Source organism: Cyclopterus lumpus, chromosome 2 (assembly GCF_009769545.1).
Source record: "Cyclopterus lumpus isolate fCycLum1 chromosome 2, fCycLum1.pri, whole genome shotgun sequence".
Classification (NCBI taxonomy): Eukaryota; Metazoa; Chordata; class Actinopteri; order Perciformes; family Cyclopteridae; genus Cyclopterus; species Cyclopterus lumpus.
Window position 1 is genome coordinate 4,097,104 of NC_046967.1, and position 18,552 is coordinate 4,115,655.

An 18,552-nucleotide genomic window follows, 5' to 3' on the forward strand; every position below is an offset into this window, starting at 1 on the left:
TTGATAGTTATTCATTGCCTCTTTCCAAATATTATCAAATATGTGGAGGGCAGTTTTTTTCATTTCCTTTTCTTTCTCCTACAGTCTCTCTTAAGTTCTTTGGTGGATTCATTTAGCCAGGGCTAAAGGGTGGGGGAGCTGTGGTGTTCTGTTTAACTTGTTGACCTTGTAGGGGGCAACAGAGTCCAGGACAGTCTGACAGGTGTGATTTAAAAACAGAGACCAGCTCCTCAGTATCAGAATGTGGATTAAAAGCAGTTAAAGAAGCAGCAGTAAAACGCTCTGAAAATTTGCTAGCAGACATGGAATTAAAAATCCGGCAACGGGCAGGTGTACTGTGAGTTGTGGGAAGGTGGGATAAAACCACACTGAATAAAATTGCTTTGTGATCAGACACACAGATATCCTTAATTTTAAAGTTTTCGGGGCTGAGACCATTATACAGGACGAGGTCGATGATGTGACCCTTTGAATGTGTCGGCTGTTGTATTGCCTGAGTGAGGTTAAAAGATTCCAAAGTGTCCATAAAATCTTTGACAAGAGTCTGAGACGGGCAGCAGACATGTATGTTAAAATCCCCTAAAATAAGAATTTTGTCATATTGTGACATAAAATAGGCTAAAAGTTCGGCAAACTCTTGGATAAAAACACTGTTAGACTTTGGCAGTCTGTAGATTATAACAATTATGACAGGGTCTTTAGAGTTAACCATAACACCAAGATGTTCAAAAGATGTATAGTTACCATGTGAGATGGGAGAGCATTTGAAACCTTTTCTATGAATAATAGCAACCCCCCCTCCTCTGCCTGACAGCCGGGGTTGATGAAGGTGGGTAAAATCAGGGGGGGTTGCCTCTATAAGACGACTACAATCTCCCTCAGATAAACAAGTTTCTGTGATGACAAAAAAGTCCAGTTTGTTATCAGTAATAAAATTGTGGCATAAAAAAGACTTATTATTTAGTGATCTGATATTTAAAAGACCAACATTTGCCAGATTCCTATTAATTGGAGGTAGTGAGGGATGTTTCAGGGGAACTCTAATCAAATGATTATGGTTAGCAGCAGCGTGATATGCCACTGAGCGTGCTGCAGTGAGTATGCAGTAGGGACTAATGGAGGTAATAAAAAGTGTACCAGTCCGGATTTGTGTGGAGTCAGCAGTAAGAGTAGAGGGTGCTGGGGGAGCTGTAACAGTTCCTACTTTCGTGCCACCATCTCGCTCTTTGGGACTGTTGTTGTGATGACGAGCTGCAGCGATGCGCTCGGCCGACCAGAGGGAGGGGATGGAAAGCGTGGAGCCATCAGGCCAGGAGTAAACAAACTTTCTGCGGGAGGCTCTGTGGATGTAACGGGGCCGACGAAGGAGTCTGAGTGCCTTGATGGCTGAGATGAACGGCGGAGCAGAGAAGTTGTTGAGCCCGAGGAGCTGCGAGGTGGAACACTGCAGAACCATGCAGCTGGCTCTGTGGCTTCACCATTGATTGCATCCTTTTGATTGCATTTTCCGACACCATTGATGGCGTCGGAAAATATTTCTCTCCCTCGCCTCTGTTTGTGCAGATAAAATGATTTGTTTTTCAAATCAAACAGAGGAAATATCCATTAAAAAACATCATGGAAAACACACACACACACACACACACAGTATTTCATGGGGATTTGTTATGTTGTGGGAGGCTCTTCCGTGTGCAGCAGGACTCCAGTTGGTCCCTGTCCTCGTTCGTCCTCCACCCAAAGTCACATTGGTCGGCGGCTCGAGCCGTCTCAAATTCCCAAACAAACCGCAGACGGAAGCGCGAGGCCCGTCGCTGGCGCCCCGGTGGGAGAGAGGGGGATTATGGGGGATTACGGCCCTCTCTTATCCTCCACTTTTCCTCCCCTCAGCACCTTCTCTCGCTCTCTACGAGTTGTCAAAACAAAAAGAGTTTTCACCCTGAAGTCTGTCAGACACACAGCAGATCATCAACCATGGCGGACTCCTCTTCCCTCAGTTCACCGCGTGCACCTGGTTCCTCTGGTTTTCTAAACGTGTCACTGTGGTAAAGCGGTTTCATTCCTGGCGTACGTGCACCGGCAGAGCTGAGATGTCACGAGAGACGTTCAGTCTGGAATTTACTGCTCATTACGTCGTGTGATTTGGTGAATCTGTGCTAGCCTGCATAGTTTATTATTTAATACTTTGAGAACAAGAACATATCTAATTACTAGACAGGTAGCTGTAGCTCTAAATGATTTGAATACTGTGTTTGTTTTGGCTTTATATACAATACACATACAATAAACTGAGTCTGTGCAGCCAGACAGTCATTACGCCGTAGTTGAACTGGCAGGAGAGACAACAGCGTAATGTTCCCTTAAACAGCGTTGCTCCTAATCAGGTTGTTTATGACACGGACCGTCCCCGGTTTATTAGAAGGACTTTTAAGTTTATGGGCCATACAGTAAAATATAGAGTTACCACCAGGATGGAGATCCAGTCGGTGTGCTGCAAAGGGCTTCAGCCACTGCAAAGAAATATTCTGCGGACACATAATAAAAGTTAAAAGAGACTCCAGTATCAACGTCATTAACAATAGTTTATCCACAGCATCCTATTTCTCCCCGGACATTTTGAAGCGATGTGCATGAGGGCTTTTTCAAAGCCTGGAATCCAGGACCCATTGTTCCTCAAATTGCAAAGACCTTCGAGGTGTGATATAGAAATTCTGCCTCCGTTATCACCGCAAACTGCTGCGCACGTGCGGAAAGCTGCACAGACAAACGGTGGCACCCGACAGCAATTGATTGCCGTGCTCGCGCAGACCGACGTCCGCTGTTTGACGCGGTGCAGACGGCTCGCTCTCTGCAGACAAAGTGCTGACCGGCAACAATCAGAGGGTACGTTCGGCCGCCACAATGCCAGCGCGAGCATTTAGCGCGTCCTTCCTCCGCGTTGGACGCTCAGCACTCGCAGTTCAGGCGGGAGGAAGGAGAAGTCTCGACCTTGAGGAAGGACAAGTCTCGACCTTGAGGAAGGAGAAGTCTCGACCTTGAGGAAGGACAAGTCTCGACCTTGAGGAAGGACAAGTCTCGACCTTGAGGAAGGACAAGTCTCGACCTTGAGGAAGAACAAGTCTCGACCTTGAGGAAGGAGAAGTCTCGACCTTGAGGAAGGAGAAGTCTCGACTTTGTGCGACACAATGTGACCCGAAACCACAGCCATCACCGAAAATAGCCTGAACGTGACCCGGTTGAGAAAAAGAGCTCAAACATGGTGTGTTTACATTATTCATGCTGAATAATATGTGCTGGAAAAGTTTCCCCCCCTTTTTTTTTTTTTTGCATATTCACCACAGCTAGGTGTGTTTGAGCAGCTGTGCACCAAATGCAGGACGAAGGCATGAGGCTTGTTAAAAGCCACGCAGACCTGACCCTGGATCAGCCCAGATACTGGAAGGCCTGAGTAAATAAGCAGTTGACGGCCTCATCTGGCTGACATCTGCCCGTCTGCGGCGACACATCTGCGGGAGGAGCTCACAAATCCTCCTCTTTGTTTGCGGGGCCGAGCCGTGGGTGTGCTCAGTGTGCAGATAATTTGACACAGCGAAGTTAAACAAACCGTGACTTCTCCCGAGAAGCACATTTGTTCTGAGATCATCTCGGCTCGACACTCGGATGCCTCCGCAGACCTGTTCTCGTACAGCAGAACTATTTGGGGAGTGATTCGGCTCCCTTGCAAAATAAACAGCAACATAAGTGAGATGGACGGAGCCGATCTGGATCAGAGGCTCACTCCTCCGTGTGCTTCCATTCCTTTTCCTTGCTTCTGAAACCCTCTTGCTGTGTGGCGTCCCCGTCCTCCAACCCGCCTTCGTCCTGCGTCTGGTACATCGCGTTCAAACCCGATATAAACACGCGCTGTCTGAGGTCTGAGGTCAGCTTCTATCGGCGTCGTGCTTCCTGTTTGCTTCCCGTTTTTGAGACGGGAAGAGACATCAGCTGCCTTCTCTTCTCACCTCACTGTCGTTTCCACTTCCGTTATCTTTTTGTAAAACGGCAGTGGGAGGACATGCAATTAAAAAAAACTACCATTACTATCACCATCATTATGTGTCATTATACGTATAACACTGCACTGCAAATGGCATCTTTATGTTTTATTTTTGTAGTCTTGGCATTGTTGCTATGAGACAAACAACAAAAAATGGATGTTGCCTCTAATACGGTGAACGGTTCTGGCTTTTCTTTCCTTTCTTTTTTTGGTGTGAAGGAGCAGAAAATGCACCAAAAGAACATCTTTTTTTTTTAAGTCACAACTTGCAAACTCTGAGCTATCGTATAACATATTTCCCCAATATGAAGTCATAAATGCCTCTTCTTGTTGTTATACTACACGCACACCAACTGTTATGGCCTCATAAATGATGACATGGATATTAAATCACTGAATAAATCATTTGCGGTGGTGCTCCACCTTTCATACAAGCACTTTAATATTAAATCAGACTTCTATTGAATTATTTACCCCCACACATGAAACAGTCTGGTGTCTGACGATAAAATGATTTCCTCCTCCCTCCCTCCCAAGAAAGAAATGTGACGTGTCCCTTTTAAATGCTTCCCTCCTTTAAATCGGTGGTTCTCCCTCCTGCTTTCCAGCTCGGCTCCAGGCAGCGAGCAGCGACACTTTGAGCAACCTCAGCGGGAAGAAAATGCAGGCAGAGGCAAGAAAAAGAGAGCGGAGAGAGAGAGAGAGAGAGAGAGAGAGAGAAAAGAAACATCTCAGGTGTGACGTTCTACTAACGTTCTAAACTAATTGTGTCCATTGACACGCGGCTGAAGCGCTGCAGCAATCCGGCCTGAGAGGCGATGTAGTCTATTAACATCATTTCAGCTTTATCCGTTAGTTGCCTCCTTTGTTCCAATTATTGAGTGCAGACTAAAACCACCTCACAGAGACCCGTCACCATTGCATCTTCCTCTTGAAGTTCATTTCTTAAGGATTTATTTACCGGACTAACACGGCCTATATTTTAAATGATATATACGGGTATTATCTATTCATGCAGCCACTGAAGAAACAAGAAAGCACACCAAGTGGACACATTGATTGCCTATTTTGTGCCTAAATCATCCCCTTCTAGACACCACGTAGATTGATAAAGATGTAGACGTATGCTGAGTTGATATGTAGGTCAAACCCTCTGTGGGAAACACAGCTTACCCCCCCCCCCCTCCTCTCTTTAGGCTTGGAGAAGTACAGGGTGTTCTAGTACAGATTGTATACAGCTGACTCGCACGTACACATGCACCAGTATTCATCCGCATGTGCACGGAAAGACAGACGTTGCCATTATTTAGACAGGTGCAGCATTAAATATATGAAGAATTATATATTGTAATGTGACTTTAGTAGTAAAATACAGATGCATCTCTTTGGGAAGGAACACACTGTCGTTTCTTGTTATATAACTGGACCTAGTGTTTTGCCCTCTGCACATATAGGCTTTGTTCTACAGTGTGTCCTAATAATTTACAAGACGTTCCTGGGGGGAAAGAAAACCTATAATATGCTTACAAATCAAAAGAAACCAGTACATTATTTACTTAGGTTTAAATGGATTCCTTTCTTTAAAGGAAATGTGTATTTTCAGGCTAAAAATGTGGATGCTATGATTGGGAGATTATCATAAAACACTAAATGTCAAGATTAAATTAAATTGCAACGATAACATTTGAACCGACAGTAGTTCTAAGGTTTGACTTCTGTGTAAATATCCACATGTAATCTTTTTTTAAACAAATTGGGCATTTATGTACATTAGCACTAAATTATACTTAATTATACCTCCAGAACCATAACAGCAGGAGATAATATATGTCTTCACCACTCAAATAGTTTCTCCTCAGTAACACATTCCTGCACGCGAGCAACGTCATTGATTCAAAAGCACGCTGAGCTCCCAGACTCATTCATATCTCCTCTCTCTCCCGACTTCACGTTGCCAAACAAGATCATATTTCCCTCCTTTATCCAACACTGACACAAATGCTGTATTTGTAACTTTAGAAATGTGGGAGTTGAAGCGGAGCACGACTCACACCGACTCAGACCGACAGAATGTACACAAAGAAGCACACATTGAGGCTCTGAGAGCAAACAAAGGCAGAGGAGGGGTTTCAGCGGAGCGTGGGCAGAATGTGTAAAATACTGTGCCTCGAAAAACAACACGACCACGGACCTTTCAGGCCTTCACCTGCTCGCCGTCGTCTGTGCGATTTGTCGTGTCAACGTGTTCAAAGCCACGGAGACATGAGCCGCTGTCACGGCTTACAAAGGAGAACACGAACACCAAGACGAAAATGTGACAGTTGAGCTTGTAAAGCAACATGTTTTGAGGGATTAACCCCCCGAGGGAGTCTCTCTGCAGTGACTGACGCGCTGCGATGAACCGCCTCACGGCATTGTGACATAATGAGCTCAAATGTGCGTCAACGTTTACCTGCAATGGGGTTTTAAAACTCGGGACTCCCCGTGAATGTTTTTGGTGACCTTGCAACCCTCTCAGGCCGCCGATGCGCCCATTTGGAGAAAAAAAAACAACACGGCCGCAAGAAAAAGGCAAATATTGGCGCCTGAACACCCACACACACACCTGGTGTACAGCACCGCGAGGTAAACAAGCGGCCTCTTCACAGACGGGAGTTGAAAAGAGCTGCTGGGTTTGTTTGCACGATGTGTTTATCTCTTACACTTTTAACCTGCATTGTTCCATCGAAGTACAACCAAGTCTATTGAGAAGCTTGAAAGAGTCCGGATAAAATATGACACAAATATGTTAAAAGTTAATAGTAATACTGTGGCGGACCGCTTGTATACATTTCTAAGAGTGTACGCCCATGAAGTCGAGGCTGAACGGTGAAATCTGTGTTCTTTTCTTGTTCTCAATCATATAGGAACGTTTAGGGAATAGCACAGGGGAGGATGTTTTTTCATGTTTTTCATTGCCGATGTTTATAATGCCTTGTGAAGAAAGAAAAAAAGGCCCGCTGCAGAGTGAGTGATAAAACTGCAGCTGTGGTTTCTGTGCGCCTGTGTGAGCGGGAATAAATAGGGAACAGTATGTACGGGACAGTGCAGAGCTTTTCCATCTCTGTATGACAGAATCAAAGACACCGGGGGGAGAGGGAGAGAGAGAGATAGAGAGATATTCAAGTTCCACTTCCTTCCCACCATTGCCTCCTTCTCAGTTTCATTCATAATTTACTGTCCCACTGTTCTGCCTGCAATTAGGCTACAGAGAGGAAACAAGTCCACGCAAGCCTCCTCCTCCTGCTAGCTCGACCCGGGACTTCCCGCTGCTCCCCTCAACTGCCCTACTTCCTATCTGCGGTAGAAATTAATCTGCTTCTTTATCGCTTGTGCCCGCAGTTTTCCAAAAGGAGGCCGGAGTGTTTTCCCGTCCTGCCAGCGCCTGCCATGCGGAGCATCCAGACCGCAGTGTTTATTTACAACGCTATTTATAAGAAGTGTGCCAAAGGCGTGCTGCTATAAAATGACGTGAGCTATGTGACTTTGGCATCAAGACACAGACGCCGGGCGGATGTCAATTCAGGTCGTCAACTTTGGGACGTTTTGTTGAAGGCGTTCAGGCTGTCGGATGAGAAAACATTATCTGCATAACGAGATTGTTAATGTTTCTTCATCCTTTTTGTTTAAAGAGACGGGGACGTAGATTGCTCCCAGTGCTGTGTGCACAAAATGCAAATGGCCACCTTTACCAATCATATTCCTAATGTGTGTACTTGCTCATCTTATGTACATACGTTGACTCCAAAGAGAGTCAGTGGAAAGTAGTGCTGTGTAATTTGAGGTCTTAACTAAATATGATTATAGTTTTTTCCTGGAACAGAAACTGCTGTAAATTGCTGAGGTCAAATTCTGAGGTGCTTTATGCTACTTTGTGCTCTTTCTCTGGGAAATATTGTACTTGTGACCGCACTGGACTTATATTTCAGCTAGTTACTTTGCAAATGAAGATATTAAAAGCAAATAAAATACAATTTCAGTCAGAAATGACCAATTCCATCTCCACAGAGTTCAAGGTGTGTCTCCAGATGTCTAGTTGTGTTTAACCAACAGCCCAAAACAGAACCATATTGAGTTTACTATCATAGAAGAGTGAATAAAAACAGTAAAATAGTCGCAGATCAATCTTTTAGCCATTAATTAATCGTTGTAGCTCGACATTAAAGCACCCAACAATATATACTTCAACCAGCTACACAATTATATATCAATGCATCAGTCATAACAATCTAATACTATAATAAATAATAATATAACACTGACAAGAGCCCATTTTGCTTCCATAGTGTAGCACAGATAATACATGCATGTTCTTATGCAGGATTGTGTTTGGAACAGAGTATTTCTGAATTGTGGTACTTCCTCCATCACCACGTTAAGTGCTGGAGGATTAAAAGTGCCGAACAGCCTTTACAAAAATGACTCACTGCTGGGTGGGTGAGAAGCACAGACTCTGCCCGCCTCCAGATGCACATTTGGCAGGGGGACCAAATACATATCAGAATACTGTATATTTATATCTCTCTCTCTCTCTCTCTCTCTATATATATATATATATATATATATATATATATATATATATATATATATATATATATATATATATATATATATATATAGTGTGTACAAATGGATTCATGATTAATATGATTCTAAATAAATCCCTCTATGATACAGTTCCTGTCACTATGTGGAGACAAGTGGTCATGCGTCTCTAAGCGAAGTTGCATGCCCCCCCACGTGTAATAAATGATGTAAGCTGGTTTTAGGACAAAGACTTGCTGACCGTGTCCTAACACGCGTTTTGAAAAGAGTCGGCCAGCCTTGGATACCAGGACATTAAAGTGTGTGTGTGTGTGTGTGTTTGCGTTGCTCAGGTAGCAGGGTGGGGCTCCATTATGGGACTGTGTGTGTTTGTGTAGGTTAAAGGTTTCGTTTATTACATCTATTTTTGGCCCGGGCTATTTACTGAAGTTAAGCGAAACCATTGAGGCATATCACGCTATCGAGTTAACTAATCCCACATTCCTGATGCAAAGTCACGCTCCCACCCTGGGCCAGTCTGAGGTCTGAAGCCCGGCCACGCCCGCTAAGAGCACACCTTCACCTGGTTTCTGTGTACAGTAGGAAGGGCACAGCTCTCGGCCTTTGGGAAATGAACGCCCTCGTTACCCAGCGGGCTTCTTTACAGTTGAAAGAACTAAAGAAGATGTTTAGTCATCAATGACTCACAAGCTGAAAACAATTATTCTATATTGCAGCAATGTGAAAATCAGGTGAGGATGTTTAAAGTTGGTTTAGAGGACAGCAGAGTTTGTCGGAAAACTGGCAAGCTGGTGTTGTTTAGTCTAGCAAGAACCAGTGGGAGCAATCAGAGGCCGGCAGAGTCACAGGGGGTGTCCCCTGTGTCTTCTGAGGGAAATCTCTCCTCACCTCTTTTTAATGTGTTGTCCACACACACACTACACCTCCCCCCACCCCTACGAACCCTTCTCTTGAGTTGCCTGGATGACTTTACAGAGACAGTAATTACTTGTGCAAACAAAAGAAGCTAAATAAACTCCCTCGGGGCTCTGGAGGTGAAGCCATGCTCAAGTTGATTGAGCTGTTGCCCGTGGCGCACCAAGAGTGGGCCGCAGCAAAACAATTACTGGTAGCGCTGGAATGTACAGTAGGTTTCTCTGGGAACCAGAAACCTGAGAGAGAAAAAACTCATTGGGTTTTCACTCCAGACCGCCGCGACCTGGAGAGGAGGAAGGAGGGTCATTTGGGGCGTATTTCAAAGGAATTTCTTGTTCTCGGAAAGCTTTCCTCTCGGGTGTGACTGAACTGCTGATATCAAAGAGGAAAACTGTACTGAGTGTGTTTACGCACACAAAAGCTCACACACACTCGAGCCAGTTGAGGTGAAGTGACACCCACCACCCACCAGCTGCTGGGTGGGAGTATAAGATATCAGCAAGATGTCTGGTTTCATAATGGTCGGAGGCGGAGATGACATGAAAAGTTTGGTTTGCCTTTTAGAAGATGATCTCTGCTGATTAAAATCTGGAAGCATCTCAAATCAGAGCCTGTGGCTCACGTAAAAACAACGTGAGTGTTTCTTCTCTGAAAGGTTTGCAGATAACTTCTTCTTCTACTTCTTCTTGGAACAGTACCCAGATGTACGCCCAACTTGTCGTTGTAAAAAGTGAAATGTGAGGCAAAGAATGCGTCCGAAGCAGACGAGTCACAACACTTATATAAAACATATTCTCACGAGAGGAGGTTTGTCTTCCGACTGACTTGTTTTCTAAATGGCTTTCTTCAGAAGACAATATATCCCAGAATGCCTCTGCACGCACACAAACATGTACACACTGCAGGTGAGAAAAAAATCACTAAAGTGCGAGCAGATACAGGTGCACAAAAAAACATTTTGGACACCAAAATGCTGTTTAGATAATTCACACAACCAGCAAAAAACACACACACACACACTCCCACGGTGCCTCAGCTATTTGGTTTACACCTCTACCGCTCTGCCAAACTCTGCAGTGGATGCACCTCAACCCAAAGAGTTCAGGAATCTATTACACACAACGCATCACCCGAGGCATGCACACGGCCATTTCTCACGCACTCCAAGTCAGCTGTGCTCGCCTCCACATAACACACACGTGTGAACAAACATAAATGTGCCAGTCAGACGCCCCTGCACAAATACAATTTTTATGGGACGGATGCAGAGCTGCCACGAAAACATGCAGCACAAACCCAAATATGAAATCATAGGTTGCCATTCTGCTGCAGGAGTTAAGAAGGATAACTTAACTATGTAAGAACTATCATCAGAAGTTAAAGACGTACAGCGTATGCAGATGACAGTGTTATATTCAAGATGCTCCGCTCAGGCTCTCACGACGTATAGGAAAGATGGTGTGTTGATGTTTGGTCCAAACCTAAACTAAGAGCATACTGTCTCATGAGAGATAACAGCAACAGTCTTATGTGAAGCAGAATTCAAGAAGTCAAAGTATTGTAATTGTACATGTACTGTTAGCTACGGAAAAAGGTTTAAAGGTGAAGGAAAGGCTGTGTGTGATTTGCGTGAGATTAAAGATAAAGTCCACCAAGGGGCGAAAAAAAAACTTTTTGAAATAGAATGTCTTTCAACTTGCGTTGTCTGGCGGGTTTTACTTGTTCTCTTTGTTTGTATTGTAATGTTATACGTCAAGTTATAAGTCAAGTTCTTGTCCGAGTGCATCAGTGAGAACATGCAAAAGGAAGCATAGATTGGAGGATTGCTGGAAAATGTTTACAGAAACACTTTTACTTAAAAAGAGACATTGACAACTAGTTTAACAGTGACTTCTACTGTACTCGTCATTGTAATCGATAGATATTCTCTCCTCACTCTCCACTTATGGACCCGATGTTGCTGGAGAGGACATATGGATAAACGGTGCACTGCATCGTTGAGTCATCGACGTGGAAGCTTGCCAAGCATCTTTTGTCAGCGTACTCATTTACCACAAGGTGAACTCAGGGTGAGAGAGATGCTTTTCATACATGAATAAAAGCTTCTTTTTGTTTTTTTACAATAACTTGAAATGTGAATGGTCAAAGTACATGGGTCATAGTTTTTGTTGTAAAAAAGTGCCTTTAAGGGTGATACGCCTGATTAGAAATGACAGTCTTATGTCTTTCATATGTAAAATAATAAATCATTTTGTTTGCAAATCCCCAAACTCCCAAGTTTATTTTGAATTGAATAATGATGCCAAAGTGGAGTAGACAAATAAATAAAAACCAGCAAGTGGTAGAGGGCTGGTCTTAAATGTGTTCCCTAATCAACAAGGTTTAAATAGCTGGGACTGGGAAGGTTCTGGATGACATTTATTTAAAGAGTTTTATATAAAAGAGCTCACTGCTCTTTACTTTAATAGAAAAAACAGCCATGTCTTGTGTATTTTTTAAATAGTGGCTTCAACCTCTGCCGGTGACATTGCAGTGTGTTTCTACATATACTGGACTGACGTTTTGGGCAATGTGCCGCACGTTGGCCCATGACTTCATGCGTGTAATATATACTGTGTTCTTGACAGATTGTGTGGAGGGGGCCGGGGACCGAGCAGAGGGCTGAGGAAACACTAATAAGGGAAGAGCAGGACTGCGGCAAAGCAGGGAGCCAGACTGGCTGGATGGACTCCCCAAGTGCACCTTGAAGGAAATGGCCCACTAAACTACAATTTGTGGTTGAGTGGGTAATGAAAAAACTTTTTGAGTAATTCATCACGTTTCCCGTCACCTCCCACACATTCAAACAGACTCCCTGGTTGTATATTAAAGCTGAAGGTAGAACAGGTTCCTACAGTATGCAGCTGATTATCTGTATCTTTCATGGAACAGTTGTTGTCAAATGGTTGCATGCCTCTCATTTTGGTATTTAGTGGTTGACTTGTTGTATTTATATGCCAGATAAGCTTTGGAAAGCTGGCACACGTCATCCTCTCTCTCTGTAGGTAATCTACACAAAAAGTAATGCAACAGATTCCACGGGGTTTTCTGAAAGGGCAGTTTCATTGTTTCAGTAGTTTTTGAGTTATGCTTGAAGCGGCACGGTCCCTCCCTTGTTAGCAGTGGGACTGTCACCTCGCAGACCATCAAGCGACCCAGTGAAGCGGAAGCTGGAACAGCGTGTACCAAAACAACACCATCCCATCGACAGTTAGAGCAGACACTCGGCTTCTGTTTTGCACGGGTCGCTGTTACGGACACTGACCGGACAAACCGATTAACTGTCACCGACCGACCTAAAATCCCATCCCACGCACGGCTGACGTCGCCTCCGATTTAGTCTCGGAACAGCAGAACAAATGTGTGCATGCTGTCCTGTTATTGAAAGGACATCAAACTATTTTGAGAACAGACTAATGTTTTTAATACTTATCTCTCAGATAAAACTTCAACAATCTGAAAAGAACAGTGATGTTAAATATCAAGTTGGTGGTTCTGTGATGAAGTGAAACAGATAACTCGACATTTAGTTTGACACTGCTGCCCCCTGCTGTTAAACTGTAGTAACAGCAACCATTCCCCGTACAACAAAAATACCTCCAGGGCCCCCTTTCACCTGATAACAAATTAATCATATATTAAACAGCATCATAAACCTTGTTCATCCAGCTGATTCAAGTGGGACTCGCTGAGTCCTGAGATGACTCCAGCTGCCCTTTGAGCTCGGCTAGCTGTCTCTCCATGTGATAGACGTCTTCAGACATTTGCCTGAGTAAGTAGAGGAGTGAAGCACACTCAGTGTGTACATATAATGGACCATAATGCAATAGGAGCAATTTGCCTCTGAATAGCTAAATAACAACAAATGTAAAGGCGCTAAAAAGGGAGATGGGCCACTTTAAATGTATTAAAAACAACAAAAAATACGAGTGGTTTGTTCCTGAAATAACTTATCTGCATCTTTATTCATGCAACAAGTGCATACTTGTTGCATGAATAGAGATTGTATCATTGTTGCTATTTGCATCTTTTTGATTTTACCTGCGATTAGCCTGGGCCCTGCTCAGTTGGCAGCAGAGGCGCTTGAGGATGGCTTCAAAGCGCCTGTTCTGGATCTGAAGGAGCGAAAAACAAAATTACGATCTTGGCCTTAAGTCCTGAAATCTTTCCTCATGGTTTTGTATCCATGTCAGTAATGTTGAATTAAATTCACCGTACCTCTATGTCTTTCTTTATCTGAGTATGAGTCTCAAACTCTTTTTGCACTTGCTCTCTCTTCTCAACGATAGTCTCCCTCCTCACAGAGATCTCCCTCTTCAGAGCATCATTTTCATTCTGCAGAAGAATAAGAAAAGAGTGACAGTTATTAACACTTGTAAAGTTTAGAATGATATAACTCAGTATCATCCAGTTAATTTTCTCCACCTTTGTCATTTGCACCGTGTTTCCATGTGGATTCTCCAGATCTTTCTTCAGCTCCTCTTTCTTCTGTGTCAGCATCCTGACCAGTGCTCTCTTCTCCTCCAGCTCTTTATGGGCCTCCGTCTGGCTCACCACATGCAAAACAGCTGCTCTGTGAGCCGCCATATTGTCTCGGTAAGTGTTGAACCTCGCCAGTGCCATGCGAGCTTTCTCCTCCTCCTCGGTTATACCAATCTGGAGCTCTGTGTTTTCCTTGCCGATGGCTACACAGCGACCTTCCAGGACGTTTCTCTGGAGGTCCAGGTGCTCCAGTTCCTCCTCCAGCGTTCGGTATGTCCTCACTTTAGATCTCAGCTCCTGCTCTGCCATCTTACCTTTCCTCTTGACATCTGAGAGAGTTGCCTGGAACAGGAGGCAAACCAAAATGTCCAAATCAGTGTCTTCGCTGAAAATATAAATTGTTGTGACAAGGCATTTTAAATAAGCAGGTAGATCAGATGAATTAGAAGTCAACGTGTCTCTATGTTACAATTGTATTGCATGGATGCATATTCCTTATAATAAACTGTTTGTTTGTGCAAAAACTACAAATTAAGTTAGATATGTTGTACTTTTTTACACTACGCCATACTCAATGTTGCCCTTTTTTTTAAACTACTGCATGTTGACCACACTATATTAAATATAAACAGCATATTTGGGGAATCAATTCCACTAACACAACTGTTACTACGACTTCTACTAGGAAATGTTATAACACTGCTTATAAACCGATCATTAATTAATTAATCTCGGGGTAAAGATGAACCTGAAGGGAGGCGAGTGTTTTCTTGTTCTCTTTCAGGGCCTCCGTCTGGGCAAAGCCATGTTGGCTGACATCCTCCACGGCCTTGGTTAAAGAAAACCCGGGTTTCTCCTGAGTTCCTGGGGGACAAGACGTGTTTATTAACCAGCGGACTGTTAAAGTAGTTAGCAGACATTTTGAGAAAGCATTGTAAAGCAAAAAACAGGTCTATGGTAAAATACAAGTAGCCTATGCCTAATTTATTCATTTCATACAGTCAGTTAAACTCACTTAGACATAAGTGTATGTATTTATTTGAAGACTATAAGTTTGTCTAACTGTAGTTAATATATTACCAGACATTTGGACCTCAGCTAGCTCGCGAACGCTCCGTTTCTTTAAACATGAAAACGTTTTCAAAACGGTTCCTACCGATACAGCGACACTACATTTCCCAGAGTTCCATTCGCTTCCTCGACCTCTACCTACATCCGGTTACGGCTAGCTACAGCAGCAGGGCTCGTTTGACTGCAACAACAAACACGCGTGTCCTCGTTTTATTGAACTCGCTGCTCTCTAAATGAAGTCAAATGCTCGCGACTCGCAGTTTCCGACTGCGCTCCTTTTTTGTAGTTCACAGCGGCAGAGAATGGAGGACACTCGAGGGACACCCCGGTCTGAAGGGTGTTTACCCCACACAGGCGCTGCACTGGACACCAGTAGCACCATCACGCGTCTATCACAGGGAGTTAGGGGACTTGTACAAGGCCGAGTCCCTTCAGAGGCATCTCCAGCAGCTCATGGAGGAGTTCAGAGACATTGACCGGAAGTTACAGCGCGCATACGTCAGCGAGTCAGACAGAAAAGAGCTTTTAATGAAGCGCACAGAGCTGCTGCCTCTGGCCACTGCGTTTGAGAGGAGTGAGCAGGCCGCGGCAGACCTCCAGGAGGTCCTTACACTGCTGCAGAGTAAGTATTTGCTGTCAGTCACAGTTGGCCAAATATTAGTATTTTTTGTTGATGACATAGGAAATTAATAATAACTATTATAAACTCACTATGTAGTGCCACAAAGAGACTTAAGATATGTTCCTCAGGTTCTCTTAGAGGCAACATTTTCAATTTCAGGTTGTGAACTGTTAAGAATGTATTTCATGTAAATAAAGGTATAGGAGTCTGTGTTATTAGACACAATTGTTAAATCGCAGATAGCATCAGAATATTTGAGACTGCTGACACGATGAGCTGCATTCCCTCCGGACTGCAGCTTCAGCCGGGACCAAAGATGAAGATGAGCAACTGACCCAGCTGTTGAAAGAGGAGGAAGCACACGTCTCCTGCAAACTGTCGGCCTTAAGGACAGACGTACGAACACAAAGGCATGATCAAATAAATGTAGAGATGTGTTGCAGGACGGTTAAAGAGTGAATCTTCTCTCTCTCCAGTTGGTCAAAGCCCTCGTGCCCACCGACCCTCTCGACTCCAGTAATATTCTGCTGGAGGTTGTATCCGGGCGAACGACAGGAGGTACGAAAGAATGCTAACTGTTTATTTTGAAGACTGATATTTGACAGGTAGCTGCTGGTACATATATATTGTATCAATACCAACATGTGTTTTCTTAATATCTGTTTCTGTGGTTTCAGGTGACATCTGCCAGCAGTTCACCAGAGAAATGTTTGACATGTACCAGGGTTTTGCCTCCTACAAGAACTGGGACTTTGATCTTCTGAACTACACGCCTGCTGAGTACGGTAAGTCACATTTTAGCCTTTGCAGAGACGTATGCACATGACATGGGAACGTTACATAACAATAATTACTGTAACAGAGCCGTTGTTGATGTCATTAGTTTCATCCTGTGCTTTTCTTGCCGTGACAGCTCTAAATGTCAAAGAGGGAAGGAGAAGAAGATCGAGAAGGTTTGGGAACAACAATGTTAACGTTCTCTCTTTTAGGTGGTTTGCACCATGCAGCAGTGAGAATAGCCGGAGACAATGTGTACAGACATCTGAAGCATGAAGGAGGAACTCACCGGGTGCAGAGGATCCCTGAGGTGGGCCTCTCCTCCAGGATGCAGCGTATCCACACAGGCACCATGACCGTCATCATCTTGCCTCAGCCGGTGGAGGTACACTGTTCTCTCTGCTTTGCATCAGTCGGTGTTATGAGCATGATTTTAAATTTTTAAAAATCTCTCTCTTTTGTCTCGTAGTTTGACGTCCACGTTGATCCAAAGGATCTCCGCATCGACACGTTCAGATCTCGAGGTGCCGGGGGCCAAAGTGTCAACACGACAGACAGCGCAGTACGCATCGTTCATCTTCCCACCGGTAAAACACGCCAGAACGGTTCTGAAGCTACTCCCAACCAGAGACAGTGATGTCATATAAACATCAGCCATCGTTGCCATCTATGTTTAAACTTATCTTCCCCCTTCAAACAGGAATAACAGCCGAATGTCAGCAGACTCGCTCCCAGCTGCAAAACAGAGACACCGCCATGCGTGTGCTGAAGGCCAGGCTCTACCAGAGCATGATGGGTAAAGACACTGAGCAGAGGCACACAGCTCGGAAGCAGCAGGTGAGTGAACAGGAGAATTTTGATGTTCTTTTTTTATTTTTTTAAACTGTCTTTTTAACTGTCTTTATTATCCGTTTACTCCTGTGTGACTGACTGCAGGTGGGCACACGTTCTCAGTCTGAGAGGATTCGTACTTACAACTTCAGCCAGGATCGTGTCACGGACCACAGGACTGGATATGTTACCAGAGATATTAAGGTAAAATATTAAGGGAGTGCGTTTCAAAATTGTGCATAAATCGCAAGAAACCTGTACATTTGATGTTTGTCGTTCTTGTCACTTTCAACCAGAATACTCGTTGCAAAACTGATATTAACTGTTGAATTTCTATTTGTTTTTAAGTCTGTTTGTTTCACGTCAACTATTTCTCAATAGTTGAAATCAATGTCCTGTGTTCTGCTCCATGTGTAGGAGTTCATGAGAGGAGGGGAGGCTCTCTGTGATCTGATCTGGGATGTACTGGAACATGCAGAGAGGGAGGCTCTTCTGGAGGTGGTGCAGAGCAGCAGGAGTCTGAAACCCCCAGAGTCTGGACAGTCTGCAGACTGACACGATTTACGTGTGCAGAACATACAGTTTGTCATTTGGTGGATGCAGTTCTCCAACACGTGTCTGCACAAATAACAATATTGTAATATACTGTACATGTATGTGCAATAGCCACATTGCAAATGTAATGCATTTCACTGATACTTAAGATGTTTTTATTTTTCTAATAAAATATTGAATAATGTATTTTTCATTGTAATTCCCTAAATAGTACAATAGCTTTATAAATGACTAAAATTCATAAATGACCAATACTTTAAACTGCTTTAGGATAAACCAATTGCATTTTTTCTTATCAGTTTTCAACCTGAGCTATTGTAAGAAAAGCTGCATATGTCTTCTAAAAATAACTACCTATTGCTAATGCAAAATAGATCATGTCCATTTTTCTCAATATATTTGTATATAATAAGTAAGAGTTTGGTTGTCCAAGTCATGATCAAAGCTTTTGTTCTGGCAGACTTTGTTAACATTGAGTTTGAGCCTGAAACTTGTCCTGGAGGTAAAACCTTCATAGTAAAGTACAGTAAAGCTATTATGGTCTGTAAATATCCTTCATCTCAGGGTGCGGTGAAACCACCTATCAGCTTTATACACACCAAAAACATGTCACACCCTGCATGTGTGTGCCAGCTGACCGGCA

General features: G+C 43.7%; 2 protein-coding genes across 3 annotated transcripts; one reads left to right on the forward strand and one right to left on the reverse strand.

Moving 5' to 3' along the window:
• Positions 1 to 2,449: 2,449 nt before the first annotated feature.
• Positions 2,450 to 15,232, reverse strand: LOC117745924 (coiled-coil domain-containing protein 122-like). Its single transcript, XM_034554547.1, has 6 exons — positions 15,134 to 15,232; positions 14,802 to 14,917; positions 13,997 to 14,395; positions 13,790 to 13,906; positions 13,613 to 13,686; positions 2,450 to 2,522 (listed from the first exon to the last, which is right to left on the reverse strand). Exons 1-6 carry the CDS (start codon positions 15,138 to 15,140, stop codon positions 2,501 to 2,503), a joined length of 735 nt encoding a protein of 244 aa, XP_034410438.1. The 5' UTR covers positions 15,141 to 15,232; the 3' UTR covers positions 2,450 to 2,500.
• Positions 15,233 to 15,262: 30 nt separating this feature from the next.
• On the forward strand, positions 15,263 to 18,095 carry mtrf1 (mitochondrial translational release factor 1). Of its 2 annotated transcripts, XM_034554558.1 has the most exons (9): positions 15,263 to 15,746; positions 16,045 to 16,142; positions 16,223 to 16,304; positions 16,424 to 16,531; positions 16,736 to 16,908; positions 16,993 to 17,110; positions 17,224 to 17,360; positions 17,460 to 17,558; positions 17,772 to 18,095. In XM_034554558.1, the coding sequence occupies exons 1-9, from the start codon at positions 15,368 to 15,370 to the stop codon at positions 17,907 to 17,909; spliced, it is 1,332 nt and encodes a 443-aa protein (XP_034410449.1). In that variant the 5' UTR covers positions 15,263 to 15,367; the 3' UTR covers positions 17,910 to 18,095. The 2 variants fall into 2 exon arrangements, with proteins under 2 accessions (XP_034410449.1, XP_034410457.1); XM_034554566.1 differs by lacking the exon at positions 16,045 to 16,142 and having other exon boundaries at positions 15,637 to 15,746.
• Positions 18,096 to 18,552: the final 457 nt, after the last annotated feature.